This window comes from Orbicella faveolata, unplaced genomic scaffold (genome assembly GCF_042242905.1).
Source record: "Orbicella faveolata isolate gen_17 unplaced genomic scaffold, um_ofav_v1 contig_27, whole genome shotgun sequence".
In the NCBI taxonomy this organism is placed as follows: domain Eukaryota; kingdom Metazoa; phylum Cnidaria; class Anthozoa; order Scleractinia; family Merulinidae; genus Orbicella; species Orbicella faveolata.
Window position 1 is genome coordinate 9,290,600 of NW_028301555.1, and position 21,706 is coordinate 9,312,305.

The window sequence follows — 21,706 nt, forward strand, 5'->3', positions numbered from 1 at the left end:
AGCGATTCGTTTCAATTTTTAAAAATTATACCTGTATTAGGAATGCTTATTAAAGAACAGTTGTCTAGAAGTGCAAATCGCGATAAATAAGACGCAACTTTAATTGAGACCAGTCATGAAATTTGACCCTAACTCGTTTTCATGGTTCCACTGTATGCCGATATTGAGATACCAATATTTGGCTACAGACACCTACTCAACTATCAGAATCTATTTTTCGTTGTCTTATTATATTGAGTAAGAAACAATTCGACTCCTGACTGGTTTAATTAAATTTCTTTAATTAATCACCGTATTTTTATATGCGCATAAACAAGACTACTCTATCATCCTCTGTTATCCTTGAAACAGCTTGCTTCAAGTGACTGGTTGAAAATATTCTAGCACAAACCACTCACTTTCCCACAATCGAACAGCGAAACGCGCCGTACCGTATCACATAGTGGGAAACCAACATTATCTTTGAGCGAAGCCTTGGACGCACGTGGAAGATGTACAGTACCGTACAAAGCTAGGTTACAGTCTGTTGTCTCGATCTTCTCGAGACAAGAACCTCTTCTCGCGATACGAGTCTAGTCTCGCGAGACAAGATTCTTGTTTCTTTTGAGGGTTACTGTACAACGCACGTGGAATGAATGTTCTGTTGTCTCGCTAAGAGCCTTATGGCAATAAACTGCAGTTGTCTTTGATTTAATTGGTGTAGACAAGGATAAAAAAAAAGTTTTGCGTGCGGTTCAGAGTTAATTCTGTCATTGTCTGACAGGCTTGGTACACCAACAGAAAGGCGTCCTTAGCGAGTGATTATTACGGTACGGAACGTTTAAATGCAGCAAAATATAACTTAACGGAGCTCAGCCACGGGATTTTGGCCGCCTACAAAATAACCTTAAAATTGAAGGAAACCTGAGAATAGTAGTTTACTACGGTAGAAAAACACAAAAAGAGATAATAATAAACCATATAGGAGATGACAAGGATGGTTAAGGATGGAGAAGATTAACACGGATTAAATATTATTAATTTATAAATTATTAATTAATTTCGTATTTTTTTTTTAAATTGGCCTTAAACACTGTCAAGTTATTTAAGCTTGTAATCTTCTCTTACAGTGCTTGTACGAGTTCACCCAAATATTGTTTCAAATGCAGAAATGAAAATCTTCCGTACATCTCTCCACATTAGTTCAGTGAGATATAAGCATGTTGCAGTGTTAAAGTAACCACAACACTGGGTACGTGCTTAAAACAATGTTCATATTCAACTTACTTCATCAAAGACCGACCCGAAATAAACCTAGAGAAGTATAATTATAACTTCTTGGGAAATATAGCATAAGTAATAAATTAGTAGTGGATGAGTGTAAAAAAAGTTAACAGATAAATGTATTTACAACATTCGTTCTAAACAAGAAACGACAGTTCCATGACGACATGTTTAAATGGATTTGGTCTTGCTTAATAGCTGGTCAGCGGCCTCCACCAATCTGCTCAAATACCGTGGGCCAGCCGCGACAGCGTTCAAGGCTTCTTCGATTTCTGTTTGGCTGCAAGGAAAAGAGGACATAAGCTAGCTTAGGTATAGTAATCTCTACAGGATCGCCCGCCCCCAGGGTTAACTGTAATACTTGGATATGGATTTGATGCAAAAACCATAGAGTTTTGTTTTACAAAAATCCATGTAAGAACAAAGAATGGTGACCAGAAGCTATTCACGACAGCGAAACTTTTAATTCACGTGCTCATCGATTTCCGATGTTTGAATAAAATAGAGCAATTAAAAAACACATCACTGGGAATGCAAACCTGAGACGTCCTATCATGGGCGAGACCGTAAATGTCACACTGTCTGGGTATGATTGAAGCTCAAGCTGTATGTGTAGCACAAACTTCACGAACGCCCTGAGACTCGAGAATTCCACTACAAATCTGCAATGTAACGGCAAAAACAATCCTTTATAGTGTGCATGTGCACATGTGACAGTTGCGGGAGATCCACTATGGTCACATTTTTAATTTCCTGCGGACGTCATCGCAGAACGCGCGCCAGGCAGGTTTACCGTAACTGGTCACCTAGAAGTGATGTCGCACGTCGATTGGTCAACATTTTGCACAACGCTTTTTAAACGACTGAGAAAACCAGCAACAAACTAAAAATTTTATGGCAGACATGGAGTGAGCGCTTATCCTATTTTACCCCATTGACTTTGCCCCTGACTTGGCTCGCAATTTTGTCGCAAACCAAGTTGCAATAAATTCCAGAGTGAAACAAAATTGAGTTGCAAGAGAAATTACCAAATAGGATGTTTTTTTAGCAATTGCATATTCAGTTAACATCGACTTAAGCCTTGCCAAAAATACCTTTGCGTATAGAGACGAACAAGGAAATTACGACAAACGACATCAAATTGTCTTTTCGTTTTTTAAGGTATACACTTTAATGTTGTTTTCAAATAATTACCTGTTTTCTTTGAATGACATCAGATGCGTCAGGCCAATTCTGAAGAACTCTTCTCCAATTTCGTTTGACTTGAAAATTGTCCCTGACATGTGCTCCAAAACCTGAACAACACAAATGTAACGAGGAGAGACTGAAATCATGGTTGCCACAGACATCACTTCTCAAAACTCCGTGACTTTTCAGTGATAAAAATAAGATTTCCCTGACCCAAATACAAAACGTCAGACCTAGTAGCGGCTTCTGGCCTCAACTTACAGCCGCCCTCTCTACTCATTCATTAAGACTAATAAGCTTTCAACAAATTTTCCTCCTTCATTAGGGAAAAATATCGTTGAGATCACGTGACCCCAAATGTTTCTACCAGCCTTCAATGGTGTTAAATCAGCCGTGTTAAATTATTTCAATTTTATCTGACTTTTCTTCAAAATATTAATTTTCCTTGACTCAAAATAAAATTCCCCAACCTTTTCCTGACCTTGAATAATTTTTCCCCTGACCATTGGCAACCCTGTAAATTGCAGAACTTTCTTAACTCCAAGGTGGGTCTTACGGTTAAAATACCTTGGTTAAGTCTCTTTTTGAGGAGCACATCTGAGAAAGGAGGTCTTGATTGACTGCTTGTTTAACAAGTGTGTGAACTTTTCCCATTTTCCCCCTGAATTGTTCTGCGTGAAAAAAAAAAAAAAAAAAATTGAAAAATACATGACAGACATCTTATTACTATTCAGTAAAAGACTGGACTTTGTTAGCCGGAGGAGGAGAAGTTAAATACCTGTTGGTGTGAAATTCAACTGGATACTTCTTACTTCCTGGTTTGGAAACGAGTCTTTGGAATCTGTAACAAAATACAAACAGAATCTTTTACAACGATAATACGTAAGAAAATAGCCCCCACCTCACCCATCCAGAGATTAGGTTATACACTCCCCTCTCGAACGTCCACTACACGTTAGAGGTAAGACCCCGCCTTTAAACAAATTATGATGCAAAGCATTATTTCCTTTGATTACAACCCTCCACTGTAACAAAGTTTGTTTTGTATTTTACATCCAGAGACTTGAAAAAAATCCAAGCCTTCAAAAAATCCCAACCCCTTTTGAAAACGAAATAATATTATGCAAACACTAACTAGCAATGTCCGAGCCAAACAACACCACCATTTCCAATGTACTTTTCAAGAACGTAAATCTAGCTCGCTCTTCATTCCACTCCTCCAGGGACCATTCCTGCAAACTGAACGACAAAATTGCGTTACAAAATGCGCAGAGGATAAGTCACGCAAGCTGCAGGCTTTACTCGTCGCCTAGTGAAAGCGCTATAAGTTTGCAAACCCAACGAGTCTCGACATCCTGTTTTATGTTGTGGGTAATTGCGTTTTCGGTGGTTTAATTATGCAAGGCAAGAAAAGCTTTAATCTGGGTAAATACATTATAGCTTAGACTCACTCGTGGCACTTTTAGAGGTTGTCACTCAACGTTACTCTCGCATCGAAGTGACGGAATTAGCAGAAAGGAACGTTGTGTGACAACACGTAACGACATCCGAGCATATGTTCGCGCCAAACGGAAGGACCGGTCTTCTCGAAAACCTGCTGCCTTTAATTGTTCATTACCTTTCAAGGATATCCAACTTTTGCGACATTTCTTTGGTCGCTGTCTTCCTTGATGTTGGGTTCTGTTGAAAAGTAGAAGGATACATGTAACAAATACTACTGGTAACTATTTATTAACCGGGAGTGACGTCTTTACGGGAAAATCTCAAACAGAGACCTTGCCGTATTGACCTCGCTTATCGCTCGTTCAATACGGCAATGCAAACGTTTGACTAAGTAAACTTACGGAACTAGTGTCCTGTGCATCTCAATTGGTATTCAGTGCATCAATGACCACAACGTACCTTCTTTTTAAGTAAGCGAATAGCTTCCTCATTCTCTAGTATCGCCACATCAAGCTGTTCCTTTCTGTTCGACAGTTCCTGTTTCTCACTACATTGGAGGCAATTTTATAAGTGTGATCAGCATTTCCTCACAGTAGTAAAAGATAATTAAGCTTCCAGTTGAGGGAATAAATTAAATAATAAAATGAAATCGTCTGAATGTTTTCAATTTTAATTTTTAATGTTGAACAAATTATTCCAACAAAAAAAAACTATGTAGATTAGTAAGAAGAGTTTGTCAATTGGTGCAGGAATTGCTCTGACAAGGCTAAAATTTTCACGTGCAATATGTTTGCGCTACAGGTTGTCTTGTCCTGAAGTGTTTCCTAAAGCGTTAACTGCAGAGAATAAAGCCTTTTCTGTAAGTATCAAGAACGTTTAGGTTGAATACTAGCTCTGTTCCGATCGTAGAGACCAGAGGAGTGAAAACGATTAAACAGCTCTAGCGCTTAACTTTGGTTTAGCATGAACTAATGATGAATTTTCGCGTTACCCACTTATCAACACCAGGTTATAAAACTACACTCAGTCCCATAAAGTCAAACAGAAGTTCACCTTTGTAAAGTTGACCTTGCACACTCCAGGTCGGCAAGTTCTGCGGGTAAGAAAAACGGTATACACTTGTAAGTTAAAGCGTTACATGATTGGATAAGGATCAAGAAATTGACTTTGGAAAGGTCTTCCGAAATCTGCCTTATATAAAACCTATAAATTCTCCCAACCACTACTAAACTGGTAAGGAGAATTCGTATATTGACTGAAGAAGTGTGCTGTACCTTGTTCGCTCTTTCTCAAGGCTTCTGTCATGTTCTCCAATTCCGCGGCCATATTTGTTTGCTCTTGAAGTTTCTAAGTTTACAAAAGAAATGTTCATTTCACGGGGTGGGTAAATACCGTACGTTGCAGTAAAGTAACAACAGAAGAAAGTGAAACCTGTATTGACGGATCTCATACCGATCTATGCCTTACAGGCAACCATATGAACAGCGTGCTGTTAAACTCTTAAATCAATAAGGCCTCGTCCAAACTAGGCCGGAAAAATTTAAAAACGCAACAATCACCGGTCATTTTGGATTTGTGTTTGAGGAAACCTCAGTCGGGGAAATCACCTAATTATCGTGACGTCATCGTTTTCGTAAAGCTCCGTTTTCAAATTGTTTTCCGTCCAAACGAAAACGCAAAGCCGGCGTTTTCAAATTCCTCCAGTTTGAAGAGCGTTTTCGAAAAGCTCTGTTTTCGTGACGGATTAGTGTGGACGGTAGGCCTAACCGTAGAAATAAAGCTGCGTTTTCAAATTTCTCCAACGTAGTGTGGACTGAGCCTAAGTATGACACTAACTGAACCAGAAGCAACAGAATTCCAAAGCCTTCCTTCCCGAAACGTAACGATTTGAACCATTCACGTGGCTGTATAGTAATACCTTCTCATTTTCTTCCAGAGACAGTTGAAAACCTTTAATTCCTTCATCTAGGTCGTTGTCCACTGTGAAAACAAATAAACATGTTAAAAAGAGGACGTCAATCTGAAAAACTGCAAGAAGTTTCATTTATTTAAGCACGGTAGACATAACCACCTCTTCAAGAGCCCCGTATAACAGATCGAATTTGAAGCAGAAGCGTTGTGCTTAGTGAGGGAGACTTCCTTACCGCTCTTATTCTTGCTGGCATGTGGGGCAGAGTTAGTGAGGGAGAGACACCGGAATATTGGTTTACAAAGAAGACAAAACTGCGCCCTAACACCAACACGGTGATACGAAAACAAAAACACCGTTGACTTCGTAAAACACATAACAATTTTTTTCCGAGGAGTTGAATTGACCATGTACCGAGTTACATGGACCAAAAGTGAATGTGTTCACGCTTATAACATGGAAAAGTCTCGTAAACCGCACCTCATTTTATTTCTTATTTACATCACAAGGTCCCGAAAAGCAAAACTAGCAAAATAAAATTATTAAAACGTTAAGCATGAATAGTAAGAATAACGACTGTAACTGATCTCTTACTTTTGTCCAGCAAATTGAGACAATCATCAACCATCACCAGGGATTCGTCTACAACATGCACATCACTAGCAAGAACTTGGTGGTTTTCCTGGAAAAGTTTAAAACCAAAACGACTAGGTTATCCTGTTGAGTAAATAGTCTCTGTTCGCTTTGTCAATTATCTTAGCGCCGACTAAAAGGAGCTCAGTCATGGTATTTTGAGTTATTTTGGCCACGTATAAAATTACTTTAAAACTGAAGGAAACCTGAAAAAAGTAGTTTACTAAGATAGAAAGACACCAAAGAGATACTAATAAATCGCAAAGGAACAAGGATGGTCAAGGATGGAGAAGATTGACACGGATTGCGAACGACGAACTTGAAAAGTTAAGGCTAAACTTACACGATAGGCGAGCACGTTTTAGGTTTGATTTACGCGTAACAATTCTTCTTGTCAAAAGACTTGTCGTAAACTTGCGACAAAGTTTTACTCTCTAAGCCAGCCCTTAGAGCAGCGCGTGCAAAAACTAGTTTTAAATATAAAACAACTGCATTAACTGATTAACCACAAGAACTTATAACATAAACCTAACCGTCATTTTCAAAAGTATTCTTTTATTGAGTTGTCCTTTTCCTTCTTTCCACTCTCGTTTGCTTGTTTTCTCGCACACTGAACGAAGGCGACGAACTTTGCCTTGCATGGCTAACAACTGAATGACAAATAAACAAAATCACAAAACATAAACAAAAAGATGTCTTCCTAAAGTAGTTCACCATTTGAAGAGGAAAATTAAGACAAAAATAAAATAAGCGCAAAGTTTATCCGGTCAACAACGGCCCACAAAACTCTGGCCGTATTAAAGGTGCTATTAGGTGTAATTTAAATAAGAAAATGACTGACTGAGCTTTTGTTCGGGTCTCCGGGCCAGATTAAAGTGGTCGTAATAACAAAGTGGCCGTATGAACCGTGAACGGGGTGAGCCGTAAGGCGGGGTTCCACTGAACATGTATGTTAATCAAGGTAGTTCACCTCCTCTGTACTTGCAGATTGTGCTTCCATAAATACTCTGGGATTCGACGCATTCAACTCCATCTCTTGCTGCTCAACTTTCTCTTTCATGCTAAAGGTAGAATCAGAAACGAATCATTTTATAATCTTTTAGCGATCAGAACTATTACTTGTAAGTGTTCACCTCAAGAGACAAACTCTTTTAAAAAGTGTTAATTACAAAGTTTGAAACAATTTCGAAAAAACTCAAGATTAAAACTGGCATGTGAAAGAGGGATACATAAGGAAAAAAATACAACATTAAAAGAGATGAACACTAACACTGTGATTTCAGACTCTAACGCCGGAATTGCCTCCTCGTAACAAGCAGCCTTGGGTTTTGACACAAGAGTGGAGATTATCATGTCTTTTGGAGTCTGAGGAGTTTCAACCTGGAACAAAATGTGCAAGAAAATTAGAAATTCACCAACAGAGAAACATGAAAGGCTAATTCTGGTGGATCAAAAACAGTCATTTAACGGCTAAATCAGTTGGTATTAAGGGAACTGGCCTTAAAGGAGATACGTCACGGTTTGCACATCTTGAAATGTATAGCCTAAAGTTCGTCGTTTGTAATCCTTTTTAATCTTCTCCATCCTTAACCATCCTCGTTCCTTTATGGTTCATTATTATCTCTTCGGCGTTTTTCTATCTCAGTAAACTACAATTTTCAAGTTTCCTTTAATTTAAAAGCAATTTTGTACTGACTTTTTAAGATGCGCTTTAAGAGCACCCCATTGTTTTGATTCATGGGTCCCTCTCCAACGTTTTGCTGACTGCTTTATTTTTCAGCTGGTTCTACTCACCAGGGCCTTATGCGTCCCATGGCGCGAAAAGGACTGGATATAATACTCACCACATTGGAAGGCGCAATACTCCGGCGCATGTTGACCTCAGTAATAAATGCAAGTTCTGTGATATCAAGGAACTTCTTTAAGGTGATAGGACTCCTAAAAGGAAAGCAACCGTTAGTTAATACAAATAGCGTTCAACAAAATGGTTTAAACCTAATTTAGGAACTGAATCTATTCTGTTTGATATACAATCTAGCTAAGCTATGGCCTTTTTTATGCGTTCGGCGTAAGTGCAGCAGCGCGAAGAACAACGGGTGGCAAAAAAGGCCAAGGGTTTGGTAGAGGCGGGGAGACATTTCCGAACTTAAACCCCATCGTTTTTCAGCGTCCGTTCGTTTGCGCTACTCCCAATTTACCGGGCGCCTGTAATGTCTAGAAAAATAGCCTGGAGGGATATCTAGTCGAACCTATTTTTGGAAAAAGATAGGCATATTGATACGAAACACGTGAACAACAAGTTGTGGTAAAAAGATGAAACTTCTCGCACAATTAGCAAGCCACAGAATGGTCAGTAACTCAGGAAACTCTACAAGGCAAGACAAACCAATAGTCTCTGGGTACTAACTGCTGTTTTTATAAACTGTGGATCTTTTATATGATGCTGTTTCAGAAAATATCCATACACACCCCACAGAAGGGATTCATTCATTGGAATTTCCTGGGGGTGGGGGGAGAGGGTTCTGTAAGACCAAAAAAAATAAAGAAATGTATGAAGCTTAATTGGAACTTCCAGAGGGGTGGGAGGGTCTTAGAAAAAAATCCATTCCACGGGAGAGGGATATTTCTCGAACTACAAATTCAAAATTTTTACAATCTGGACTTCTAAAAGTCCTTTCGCAACTGTTATTAATGAGTTCGGACAATCAGGGCTTAGTATAATAACAGTGTTTCAGATAAGTAAGGGATCTCAGGTCAAAAACCCGACAAGGTCAGCTACATGTACATGACCCAGCAAATAAAAAGAAAATTACAGTGATTTGGTGGGAACAGTGGGAATTGACCCATTGGAATTCCTTATTGACAACTTGCTTTAAAGAATTATCTGGAACCCTGAACAATAAACACACATGCCATAGTTCAACATAGACACTTACTGTGTGGTGTTCTGCATCTCCTCCAGCTCGGTCACATTCCCGTCTTCCCTCAACTCTTTCTTACTCAGTTCACTGACAGATTCTTCGCAAATAATTGACAACTGTCTGTCAACATCACTAGTTATTTGGTCACCTATTGATTGGTTCAACCCTACAGCAGGGGCAGATGTCTCATCGTTGTCCGCGCTGTAATCTGTATACTCAAAACTTGTATTTGAGTCGGTTGGGGCTCTTGCAGTCTGAAGTACCTCTTCGGTATAATGGAAATCTTTTACCTTGTCTAATAATGCGTTTGCACTGACTCTGTGAAAACTGGCTTCTGTCCTTTCTGTAAGGTTTAAGCGTGTTTTGCCAGCGTTGCCAGTTATTACTGGTTCATTTGGTGTCTTATCCAGGTCTGACTCACTGCCAGACGTGATACGTAGGTCAGCATGCTGGTAGAAGCTTCGTCGAGTTCCATTCTCCGTTTTGTCGTCAGGAACTTGCTCTCTGGTACATGTTGTTAGCTGTAGACTTTCACGATCTGACTTGCGCAGTCCTGGACCATGACAAGATGTAACATCTAAGTCAGCACGCTCGTAGAAGCTTCGTCGGGTTGCATTCTCTGTGTTGTCGTCAGGAACGTGCTCTCTAATACATGTTGTTAGTTGTAGACTTTCACGATTCGATTTAACCAGCCCTGGACCATGACAAGAAGTGACATCTAAGTCAGCATGCTCATAGACGCTTTGTCGAGTTCCATTCTCTGTGTTGTTGTCAAAAACTTTCTCACTGGTATATGTTGTTAGCTGTAGACTTTCACGATTTGCTTTGACCAGCCCTGAACCATGACAAGATGTAACATCTAAGTCAGCATGCTCGTAGACGCTTTGTCGAGTTCCATTCTCTATGTTGTTGTCAAAAACTTGCTCACTGGTATATGTTGTTAGCTGTAGACTTTCACGATTCGATTTAACCAGCCCTGGACCAGGACAAGATGTGACATCTAAATCAGCATGCTCGTAGACGCTTTGTCGAGTTCCATTCTCTGTGTTGTTGTCAAGAACTTGCTCACTGGTATATGTTGTTAGCTGTAGACTTTCACGATTTGCTTTGACCAGCCCTGAACCATGACAAGATGTAACATCTAAGTCGGCAGGTTCATAAAGACTTTGTCGGTTTACTTTCTGTGTACTGTTGTCAAGAACTTGTTCCCTATGACAGCGCGTTAGTTCTAAACTTTCACCAGATGATTTAACCAGTCCTGTACCTTGGCAAGATGTGACATCTAAGTCAGCAGGTTCATAGACGCTTCGACGGTTTATTTTTTGTGCGTTATTATCAATAGCGTGCTGGCTAAGAGGGACTGTTGACTCTGAAGTTTCAACAAACGACTTGACAAGTCCTAGGCCATGACAAGATGTGACATCAATGTCAGCAGGTTTATAAAAGCTTCTTCGGTTTGCTTTCTGTAAGCTGTCATCCAGACTTGGCTGGTCACGGACTGTCAACTCCACACTGTTCCTCGATGACTCGACCAGCCCCACACCATGGCAAGACGTGACATCAATATCAGCAGGTTCATAAAAAAGGCTTCTTCGGCTTGCTTGTTGTAAACCATTGTCTAGACCTGGTTGGCCACGGACTGTCAACTCCAAATTGTTACCCGATGACTCCACCAGCCCCAACCCATGGCAGGAAGTGACGTCTATGTCCGCAGGCCCAAAAAGGCTTCTCCGGTCTGTTTTCAGTGAGTTGTTTCCCATGAATGGCCGACTATGACAGGTTGTTAGGTCTAAATTGTCATTAAAATCTGATTCCTGCTGTTGGGTTTTATTCCAACCAGGCAAATCTTGCGCTTTGTTAAATACAGCATTGCCATTTAACTTGTTAGCGTTGCTTGCCGCTCGCAAACTTCTCGAGAGGTTCAAGGCTGATTTGAACAAGTTATTACTTGTTTCTTCTTTTTCTGGCGACTTTATCAGGCCTGGACCATAACAAGATGTGACCTCTACATCAGCTGCCTCATACAAACTCCTCCGTTTAGTTCTCTGTGAATCGCTGTCCAGAACCGGCTGGCTATGACAGACCGTTAGCTCTAAGTTTTCATGAAACTTTGATGTTTGTTCCTGCTGGTCTGTGGTCTTTTTAAAGGGATTCGTTATGAGATAAGCATTTCGAAAGCCAGTGGAATTTGACAGATCTGTCACAACTTCGCTTGTTTTAGCGCACAAAAAAGTCGCTGACTTCGGCTCCACAGCTGTCTTTTGTTCTGTTTTACCTTCTGTTAGTGTCCCAATGTTTCCAGATATTGTAAGGTCCATTTCGTCATCATATTCGTCATTGTCTGTAGCATTGGAGTGTTGCTTTGAACCAAGAGACTGCAAGAACACTGAAGAATCCATTTTCCTTGAACCGTTGCAGGACAAACTCTGATCATTCTGATGGGTAGACAGTGAAAGTGAACAGCCCTTGATTACCCCTGGACCATAACAAGATGTGACGTCAAGCTCGGCGGGTTCACAAATGCTCTTCTGGTGTGTTTTTGGTATACTGCTATCAAGAACTTCGTAGCTATGGCAGGCTGTTAGTTCCAGATTCTCATCAGAATCGTGTTCTTCCTGTGCTTGACAAGCTGTTAGGTCCAGGGATTCAGTGTTATCTGTATTATTTACCTCAGTTTGATCAGCCCCTGGGCCATAACAAGATGTGACATCTATGCCCAAAGGCTCATAGATGCTTCTTCGCATTGTTTTTGATACAGAGTTTTCAAGACCTTTGTAACTATGACAGGCTGTTGATTCCACATTTTCATCAACATTTGACTGTTGGTCTCCACCTCCTTGACTTGTTTTCATGGCACTCTGGACATCTGTGATATCGCCTAAAGGCTGCCTCTTGCAGTAAGCATTGCTAATGGTAGTGGGTGTCATATAATCCTTGGTGTGTTGTATCACTTCATGTGTTTGAGTTGATGAAGGTTTTGACCCAAGTGACATAAGGAAAGACTTGCTGTCCATTTTACCACTTTGCTCCAAGCTCTCAGATGACAATAGCTGTGCAGGATAATCGCGAAAAAACACTTCTTGCTGTGAGCACGTAATGTCAAGATCAGTGCCTGTGTCTCCACCAAACAATCTTGTTTGGTCAAAGTCACTGGACAAAACTGAACTGCGGCATTTTGTATCCTCTGTTTCTTCATTTGGATTAGCTCTTGAAGCTTCAGGGTCATTATTAGGAGCACTAATAATTCCAGAACCGTGACAAACAGTAACGTCTAAAGGGACTGTGTGCTGGACTTGTGCTTGTGTGATAGTTTGTAGTAAAATCCCTCTGTCATAACACACTGCACTGTCTTCATCATCAGTGCTTAATTGATTGAACTGCACTTCAGGCATCTCCTAAATATCAAAGTAAATGTTAATGATCACTCAGTATACAATAGGACCACTTCTGATGTTTATACCTAATTGTTCCTTTTTGGAACACTTTGGCGGAACATCAGGCGAGTTTAGGCGAGCCACGGTTCATATTTTGGTGAGACATAGTCAAGTCGAAAGTATATCCATGGCGAGTCCAGATGAGCCTGATATGACACCAAAGTCATACCAAAACGATATTAGGTATTTATTGCACCCAAATTAGGCCAGGTGACCATGATATCATGGCCATATCAGGTCAGTGACTTAATATCACAGGATATCAGGACAGACACAGCTTCTGACTGGCTAATTGAGAATGTGGGTACAGTAATAGCGGTGATCCGGCGGCCTGCCAAGCAGAGTCCCATACTCATAAAGGAAAGATTTGAGGAAACCCATAATTGATTTTCTCATGGTTATCATGGCTAGTGGTATTGCTCGTGGGCACATACACATGACGGCGACGGAGGAGTCGCACAAGATGGCAACCATACTCCAGCTAATAGGTTGAAAGAGACATTGGTTTATAGCATTCTTCTTTGATATTGGACATCCCTGTTATGGTCAATTGACACCTGTCAAAACAAGGTATCTGCTGACCAGTATCATGTGACCATGCCATGGGCTCAAGTTTAGAGCTCATCGAGGTCTAACCGCTGACCAAGTGCTGGTTTTTGATTGGATAGCGGGCTGTAAACAGGGCTGGGTTGTTCAGAAGCTGGTTAACGTTAACCCAGGAAACCTGGTCACCGCAAAGTTACAAAACTCAAATGAAAATTCTCGCTTATCCTGGGTTAGCTTGATCGGGATTTGAACAACCCAGCCCAGGAGCTCCACTTTTAGGCTTGGCGAAATCTACATATATTAGCTAACATCTACAGCATAGTGTCATATGCAAACAATGTGTGCAGAGAAAAATGGCTGGAAACTAAGCCTAGTTACATGTTTGCTGTACAGCACTCACCTGAATCTCAACCCTTCCCACATTATTGTCATCTGCTTGAATATTGCCTTTCAACAGGGATTCTAATCCTAGAATGTGACCAGTTAGATAAGAAAATGCTTTAACACCTATGTAACAAGTGTGCAGTAAAACCTTGCCTAGTGCCACCCTGGCAATATGACCACTTTGTTATTATGGCAACTTTATTCTGGCCCAAACAAAAGCTCAGTCAGTATTTTTCGTCATTTAAAGAACTCCTTTAATATGGCCACCCCGTTGATATGGCCAGATTTTTTGTAGTGTGTTGGTGACCATATAAACAGGGTTCCACTGTATATGCACCACAGTATGTCTAAACTTAAATCATAGTGGCTTTTCCATGCGGGCTTTTAGCCAGAATTTGAAAAGTACATGTAGCCATCCAAAATGTGCTATAGAGCCTGCTCAAATGAGCAATTTAGAACTGAAGGCAACATATGAAAATAAAAAAAATTTCTTTAGAAAGTGGCCGTCCACAGGATGCCTGGACACCCATCTGGCTAAAAGCCTGTTTCCATGTGATGATCAAAATGGGCTTACTACTGACAGACCAATTTGGAGGTTACATCTTTTTTGTGTTTGGAATAAGTCTGTGACATACTGACTATCATCATACATTGTTTTGTCTAAATAAAACCTACAACTTGCTTATGATTGTCATGTACGACTGTAAACATGTCACAATTTTTTGAAACATGTTTCTATAAACCTACAACAGTCAGAGTATCCGACAATGTTATATCATGAATGTGGTACACAATTTTAATATGCTACAAGCAGTGCGCTCTACATAAGTCATGTTTAAGACAAGTTGTGCCATCTATGTCGTCCTCTGGGTCCTGTTTCCTAAAGCATCCCCTTATTGGAGGTCCAGACATGCTTGCAATAACATTTGTACTTCCACAGAATCAGGACTCTCACAGCTGCATTTCCTAGTCAGTTTCAACACTTAAATGGTCTGTATGCATTTAAGTACACCGTATATTAATTGAAATTCACCTTTAATGGACTCTGCTGGTGCTCTGTATTCCAAATCCCTATCAAAAAAGAAGACATGTTTAGAACAAAAAAAGGCAAAATGCTCAAATGGTATGTTCAGAAATGATTTGGAAAAGAAAAGTAAGAGCCAACTGATTTTGCTAATAATTAATAATATTAATTAATTTGTAATATTAATCAAAATAATGTAGAGATCTCACCCCTGAGAGGCATTGCTTGACATTTGAAGATCAGCTGCAATTTAAATATTTCATCAACAAAATGAGTCCCTTACTGAAACAAATTTGTTCAAGGGATTTTGTAAATCAGAAAAAATATGGCTGTTAAATGAAAGAAAATAGAAAGAGTGCAAAATAAATTTCATTTGCAAGATTTTTTGCATACTTTGCTCACCATCCTTTGGCCATGCAGATTTCCAGTCTTCGACAAAAAATTCCCTGCAAAAAATATATTGCAATAAGCTTTGATCCCAGTTTGTTTACCACAATAATAATTAAACAAATACAGGTTACCCCTAGTCATTTTTGTTCCAAGTGCAGTTTAACCATTGTCACATGGCTTTCCATTTCCTGACCTGATATTCTATTTCTTTGAATTCAAGGTTGAAATCATGATTAGAAACAACAGAATCGAGTGTGACTAGTGTGACTAGTTACAGTACACGAGCAATTTTTGATGAGCATGCGTGATACATTAGTCGGAGAAAATGACACAGTTAGATGTACTTGAAACAAACCAAGAGGAAATAAGGGTGAGAAAACACATTGACTTCACTGTGGCTGTTGCTTGTGATCCAGTAAAGAACAGAGCAGCAACTTTAGCTGCAATCTACTAAGAATAAACAACTACTTACTTGACATCATCTTTCTTTGCAAAGCTGACTCTTCTTCCTGAGGATCGTCTGGACTTCTTGGATCTGCTCCTATGTGGCAGGGTAAACTGTGAATAAGCTGTGAACATACATTCTAACCACCGAGGGAGGTACGGTCGCCTCATGCAATGGACTACCATTCCATCCAGGGAGGAGTAGAAATACTCCTAGTCACTTTATGCTCCAGATTTACCAGGATAAGCTCCAACCTAATGGACCACTTGAAGTGTATGCAGGTTTTACCTTCATATACCCCAACCACACAACAATGGTAGAACTGTACAAAGCATTATTTCAACAGGGGGTTACATTGTATGAGGTGCAAGTCCCCTGTAGAGTTTTCCCCAGCATTGAATTCCCTGGTAGCCACTAATATAACTAGGTAGACAGAGGCAGTGTGAGGACAAACTGTTTTCCCAAAATTCCCAAATCAGTGATCTTAACTAGGGCTCAAACCTGAACTTGCATGAGAGTCTCACACGAGTTAACCATTAGGCCAGCTAACCTTCTACTATTATTGTACATTGAACTCACTATCTCTTTTCTGATTGGCCGAAAGCGTACAGTGAATTTTCGAAATCAGCGCCTGTGACATCATCTAGCTGCAGATTATACAATAATCATGTCAAGGACACTCATGGTCACGAGTAATTATGTCAAGTATGTCCAAGGTGCATGATTTCCAAGGGTAATCATGTCATGTTTGCACGTTTTGTGTTGCTTGCCGTCAGTGAAGAAGTAAAAACCTGACTTCCATTTTTCTTTTGTTCAAGGTAAAGGTTATTCTGGATATCACAAAAACCTCATCCACTAATTGTTTATAATTTACATACCAAGCAAAATTATTACCTGTCATAATTACTGCAGCTTTGAGAGCATAACCATGATACCATTCAATCCATACATGTACGTGTCATTTTAATATTACTCAATGCAATTACAAAAAACTCTCCTACCTTCCATTATCATCCAATGAATTTGGATCTATGTCTTCTAGAGCACCACCTTTCAATGGAGATTTTGTGGCCTTCAAAATCTAGTGATATGCAGATAACAATATAACATTTTGTACATTGGTTACATTGGTTACAAGCTGCAAGAAACAGTAATAACTAAATGAAAAACAACATACAATGAAACTGAACATTTTCCAAAGGGTCAAAAGTTGGGCTCTTTAAATCCCTCAAAACTGTGGTAAGCTGTTGATTTATATTTACATTCTTGGAAATTATTCAGACTTATCTTGAAATAGGATAAGCACTCCTCTATACTATATTTTCTTCTGTTGCATTCCTGAATTCTTAAGAATTTTTACATTGTTTAATTATAACATTATCTCAGCAATACGATAATGTACCTGTACATCTACCATCCATTCCCTTATAATAAACTGTTCATGGGTAAGGAATTGAGAACTCTACAGTTTGTCAGTTTGAGTTTAGAATAAAACATACCAGTAACTTAATAAGGCCCATGCCCTTGACTGTAACAGTAGTAATTCAAGGCATGCTTTGTCTTCTGTACTTTTGATGTCTCAGGGCTGTCAACAAGGGTTATAACCCGTAGCACCTGTTACGGCTGAGTATGCTTGACAGACCCTTGATGCTACAACTGAACTTGCTTATAGTTGATGCAATACACCCATAAAGTAACAAGTTTGATACAGGTGTGAAGATTAAGGCTACAGGTGAATCAAAACTTAATGACAGCCCTAATATGCACAGCCAATCTCATGCATATTTTGTTGAGTTACGTTGAGTTCTATATACAAACACTTGTGAATTTTAAAGAACACTTAAGAAATGCAACAAGTACTTAGCAGCAACTCATGCTGCTCCGTGCACATCTCTACTGCTCTTAAAAATTGTGTCCTTATGAAACTTAACAAATTATGCACTTTGTTACGTTGAATATCTCATCAACATTAAAGTGTCACTGGAAATCCAAGCATCCCTTCGAACTCTTATCGTCTTACCGAAGATCGCCGACTTGAAGACTTCCTCTTGCCTCCAATGGTGATCCTAAAATGGTAAATTTATCAGACAAGACATAAGCTAGACCTTTTTAAAATTAATTAACAATTGACGTGTAAACAACACTTTGAAATGCAGGCCAAGCGAAGGCAATATTTGCACACAGATACCCGACAAGAGTTTCCAAGACGGCCAATGCATGGCAGCATTTTTGTACCTAATTCACATCGGTAAAATATAAAATGAGAAGTTCAAGAACAAGCAAAGAGCCGTTCATTTATGGAAGACGAGTAGTCACAAAAGCTCAGTACAAGTTTACCTATTTTCAGAATCCTCAGATAAGGTTAAAGCCTCCATCTCAATTCTCCACTCTTTCACGATAAAGAAAAACGATTCGACGGCATGAGGACATCAACGTATTTAGCTGAAGTTGTAACTCGCCTACAAATCTTATTAAACTAATTTTTTCTAACGAGAAAGTCTAACGGTCAACAACAAACAAGTCAAATTTCAGCGCCAAGATGGAGAAGCGACTCGCGCGCATTACGTTTCACTGCATACCGCGGTTCCGTTGAATCGCGGTCTCAAAATGTTACATGCAATATGGCGGACGATCCTTGTGTTTTGGTAAAGAGATGTAATTCAGATTTGAGCTGTTGTGGCATTGTTTTAGACAGTACAAATGGAATTGTGCTATCAGTTGCGTCTTTATTTCTCGATTTATTGCCTGAAATTGAAAATCAACGCACAATCAGCACAGATTGTTCCTTCCGTGACCTGCAGACGTCGGCGGATGGTGAAATTGCAGTTGAAGTAATTTTTCGGAGACACGAAGAAAAGAAATTCAGAACTCTTCAAGGTTGCGTATGTTTGTTTTGGAGAGATTTTGGATTACAGAGGATCGCAGAACGTATTTTTCCGTCGTCGGAGTGGAAACTCGAATCATCTGGTCAGAGCGAAGCAAAAACAGCGTTGCCTGCTGAAAAAAATGGGCTCGAAGGGTTACCGCACGAAGTCCGCGCGCATCGAAACTCCTTTTCCGATTTCGTGCTCATTAAAGTGAAAACTCTCAAGAACTATTTTTCCTGTAGTTCGCTTAATTTGTCAGCACTGGTGAGTTCTGGAATTCCCAAGAAAGGAGAAACTGTGTTTATCGTTGGGACACCCTTTGGTGGCGAATGCCCTTCAGTTTTCTACAACAGCCTTTCCAAAGGAATCGTGTCCAATGTTGTAGGAACAAATAGCGAAATAGTGATCACTGATGCACGTTGCGTTTCAGGATGTGAAGGATGTCCAGTATACCTGAAGAAGTCGCATGCTGAATCGATAAAGGACAACGCTCCTTATGGAATCGTTCTAGCGCCATTTTGTTGGAGAAATGGAGAGTGGATTGGAATAACTGTAACGGCTTCACTAGAGTACATTTTACGCAATTTATCAACTCTTTTGAGCCAAAACATTGCTTTAACTTCCCAAAATTTACATGGAGTGCTTTTGGGTATCTCAAATAACCAGGCCAAAATACAGAATCCAAGAGATGCAATTGTGAAATTTAACCAAGATAAAAGCCCATCTGTAATACATTCTAATCAAGGCTGTTTGAGTTCTCATGACATTGTAAAGACAGCTCTTTGTAGTGTCGTTATGGTACTGTGCGGGAACACTTGGGGATCTGGTATTATCATAGACATAGAAAACTGTCTCATAGCAACTTGTAGGCACATAATTCAAGATTGTCATAAAACCATTATTGTGTCAGGGGACAAAAGTCTTGCTCAACATGTGAACAATGTAAGGATATCGTGGAACTGTCCATACAGCAATCAACAGGAGGCACAAGTGCTTTATGCTACTAAAGAAGGTTGTCCTCTGGATTTTGCACTATTAAAAGTACAGCCAAATCCTGAGTTTAGATCCCTAGCACTGCGGCTAGGTGCTGATGCCAATCAAGTGAAATCTCCAGACTTCTGTACACCATTATACAAGAAAGGAGAAGATATCTGTGTTGTTGGTTTCCAACTGTTTCCAAGATGTCTTAACATTGGGGCATCAGTTGTTTCTGGAGTAATATCCAACATTTCTTATGCCGATAACCAGCCAGTATTACTTCAATCCACTGCTGCAGTGCATTGTGGGGCAAGTGGGGGGGCTCTGGTTTCCATGGAGACAGGGGAACTATTGGGGATGATCACAAGTCATACAAAAGATTCCAATCTGTCATCGAGCTTCCCTCATGTCAATTTTAGCATTCCCACTGTCTTGCTTTACAAACTAGTTTCAGCTTTTAAGAATGGTGTCATTGAAGACACTGTGCAACGTTTGGTTTCAGGTCGCTTGGCAAGTGTTTGGCAACTGAAGAACACTGTGAACGAGAAACCGCACTTTACTAGCAAGTTGTAACTGTGAATGTAAATAAAATTGAGAATTTTTGAGTTGTTTTTCAGTCCGTTTACTTTATGAAAATGCATACCTGAAATAAATCCTACTTTAGAGCGGTTTTCATTTGAGTGGTGAGAAGTAATTGGTTTCGCATCAACTACGCTACACGCCTCTTTTTCATCCAATCAGAAGTAAACCAAATACAATCGTGTCTCACTCGCACTCGTTTTCCCTCGCTTTTCGTCAGCTTCATGTATTTATTGCAAGCTTTGATTGGTTCACTGTATTGTCTGTGATTGTTTGCTGAAGTGATAACTTTGGTTTTGGTTTTACGACACTCATCCTTTGAAAACTGCTCTATACAGTAAAATTGGAGGCGTTGTCAATCGAGTCCTAGATAGTATCATGAAAATACTAATAAACGAGGCTTGATTTTCGTGATTTCAAAGGAGGTAGACTCAAAAGAGGATCTAATTTTGTGAAAATATATTTCCTCATTCAAAAAATCACCAAAACATCAAAATTAAATGCTTAGTTATAAGGTGAACAAATCATGTGCTTAGAACAAAACCTCAATAGTCGTTAAGTCCTGGTCAAACGGACTTACAAATAGTCGCAAGCAAACCGCAAGTTGAACTTGCTTAGAGGCAAGCGCTGGGTGACCAAACGGGCCCGCAGATTTCCTCGCAAGTACACGCAAGTCGCAAAAAAAAAAAACGTTTCAAGGCAGACACATCCTGATAATAGGTTACTGGACGTCACGAGCTCAACTAGCGCTGACTTGCAATTGGGTTCGGTGGCCAAACGGTGAAAAACTTGCGTCGACTTGCGTGCAAATTTGATCTCGACCAAAGTGAGCACGTCGTATTGCATCGCATCGCAAGTCAACGCAAGAGCAGGCAAGGCCTGGCCAAACGGAGTCGCAAGTGGACCCAAGTTTTCAACTTGCGTCTACTTGCGAGTCCGTTTGGCCAGGGCTTACTTCTCTATTAGGGATTTTCGCGCGCCTTTTTCCAAGACTAAATTTTCCGTCAAAATGTCAATGTTTGCAAAAGATCTGTCAAATGTTTCTTTCCGCGCGCTTTGCGTTCGATTTTCTTTCGACTTCAGGCTCGCGCAGTTACGTACAACAAGCGTCATAAAGGGAAATTCAGATTCAAACACAAATTCTTGAGAGAAGTTGTGCAACTGATTTGTCCGAGAAAAAAGTAATTTCACAGCTAAAATATGGGCGTCTGTTGTTCTACAACCGCAAAAGAAACAGGAGCATTGTCATCACGACACTTTGTTTCAGTTAATAGCTCGCCGAGTTTATTTCCAACTAAAAACGAATGCGAGCAAGATTCCGCGGTGGCGAGACATGTTGAAGATACACGTTCACGCCTTGAAAAAGCTGTGGAGACGGCGAGTGTGGTAGATTTTAACGAAAAGCGCTCAATAAGTGCATTTATTGAGACTGGTGTAGATCCCACATGGGAGGCAAAACATCGCCCAGGAGAGCGGAAGGAAAGTTGGGAATGTCTGGTGCATAAGCCTCGCTGGAATACAGAATGGAGTGAAGAGTCGTCCACCGAAAATGAGGATGGGGACAACAACGTCATTGGATTGAAGCCTTGCTCCTCCGGTGCAATAAGACGACTTAAGAAAAAGGGCAGTACACGTCAGCCTAATTGCAAAGACGAGATCATACTGTGAGCGACTGACAAAATTGATAGAATTGTAGAGAAGG

The 21,706-nt window shown here is 40.1% G+C and overlaps 3 protein-coding genes across 4 annotated transcripts in view; 2 read left to right on the forward strand and 1 right to left on the reverse strand.

Annotated features, from left to right (window-relative positions):
• The window catches only part of LOC110067323 (uncharacterized), a 156,022-nt gene that overhangs the window by 25,156 nt on the left and 109,160 nt on the right, over nt 1-21,706 (forward strand). The window lies entirely within an intron of this gene.
• LOC110048061 (uncharacterized) lies at nt 262-18,170 on the reverse strand. Of its 2 annotated transcripts, none has more exons than XM_089296825.1 (25): nt 17,918-18,170; nt 17,601-17,646; nt 16,582-16,661; nt 15,608-15,676; nt 15,148-15,191; nt 14,955-14,988; nt 14,755-14,792; nt 13,738-13,805; nt 9,373-12,752; nt 8,281-8,374; nt 7,707-7,816; nt 7,407-7,497; nt 6,970-7,086; nt 6,398-6,485; nt 5,813-5,874; nt 5,169-5,241; nt 4,948-4,987; nt 4,354-4,441; nt 4,070-4,131; nt 3,587-3,690; nt 3,230-3,292; nt 3,019-3,122; nt 2,458-2,558; nt 1,803-1,925; nt 262-1,543 (listed from the first exon to the last, which is right to left on the reverse strand). In XM_089296825.1, the coding sequence occupies exons 1-25, from the start codon at nt 17,953-17,955 to the stop codon at nt 1,435-1,437; spliced, it is 5,226 nt and encodes a 1,741-aa protein (XP_089152951.1). In that variant the 5' UTR covers nt 17,956-18,170; the 3' UTR covers nt 262-1,434. The 2 variants fall into 2 exon arrangements, with proteins under 2 accessions (XP_089152951.1, XP_020609492.2); XM_020753833.2 differs by having other exon boundaries at nt 15,139-15,191.
• LOC110048056 (peroxisomal leader peptide-processing protease-like) lies at nt 18,111-20,030 on the forward strand. Its single transcript, XM_020753826.2, has one exon. The coding sequence runs from the start codon at nt 18,202-18,204 to the stop codon at nt 19,996-19,998; it is 1,797 nt and encodes a 598-aa protein (XP_020609485.2). The 5' UTR covers nt 18,111-18,201; the 3' UTR covers nt 19,999-20,030.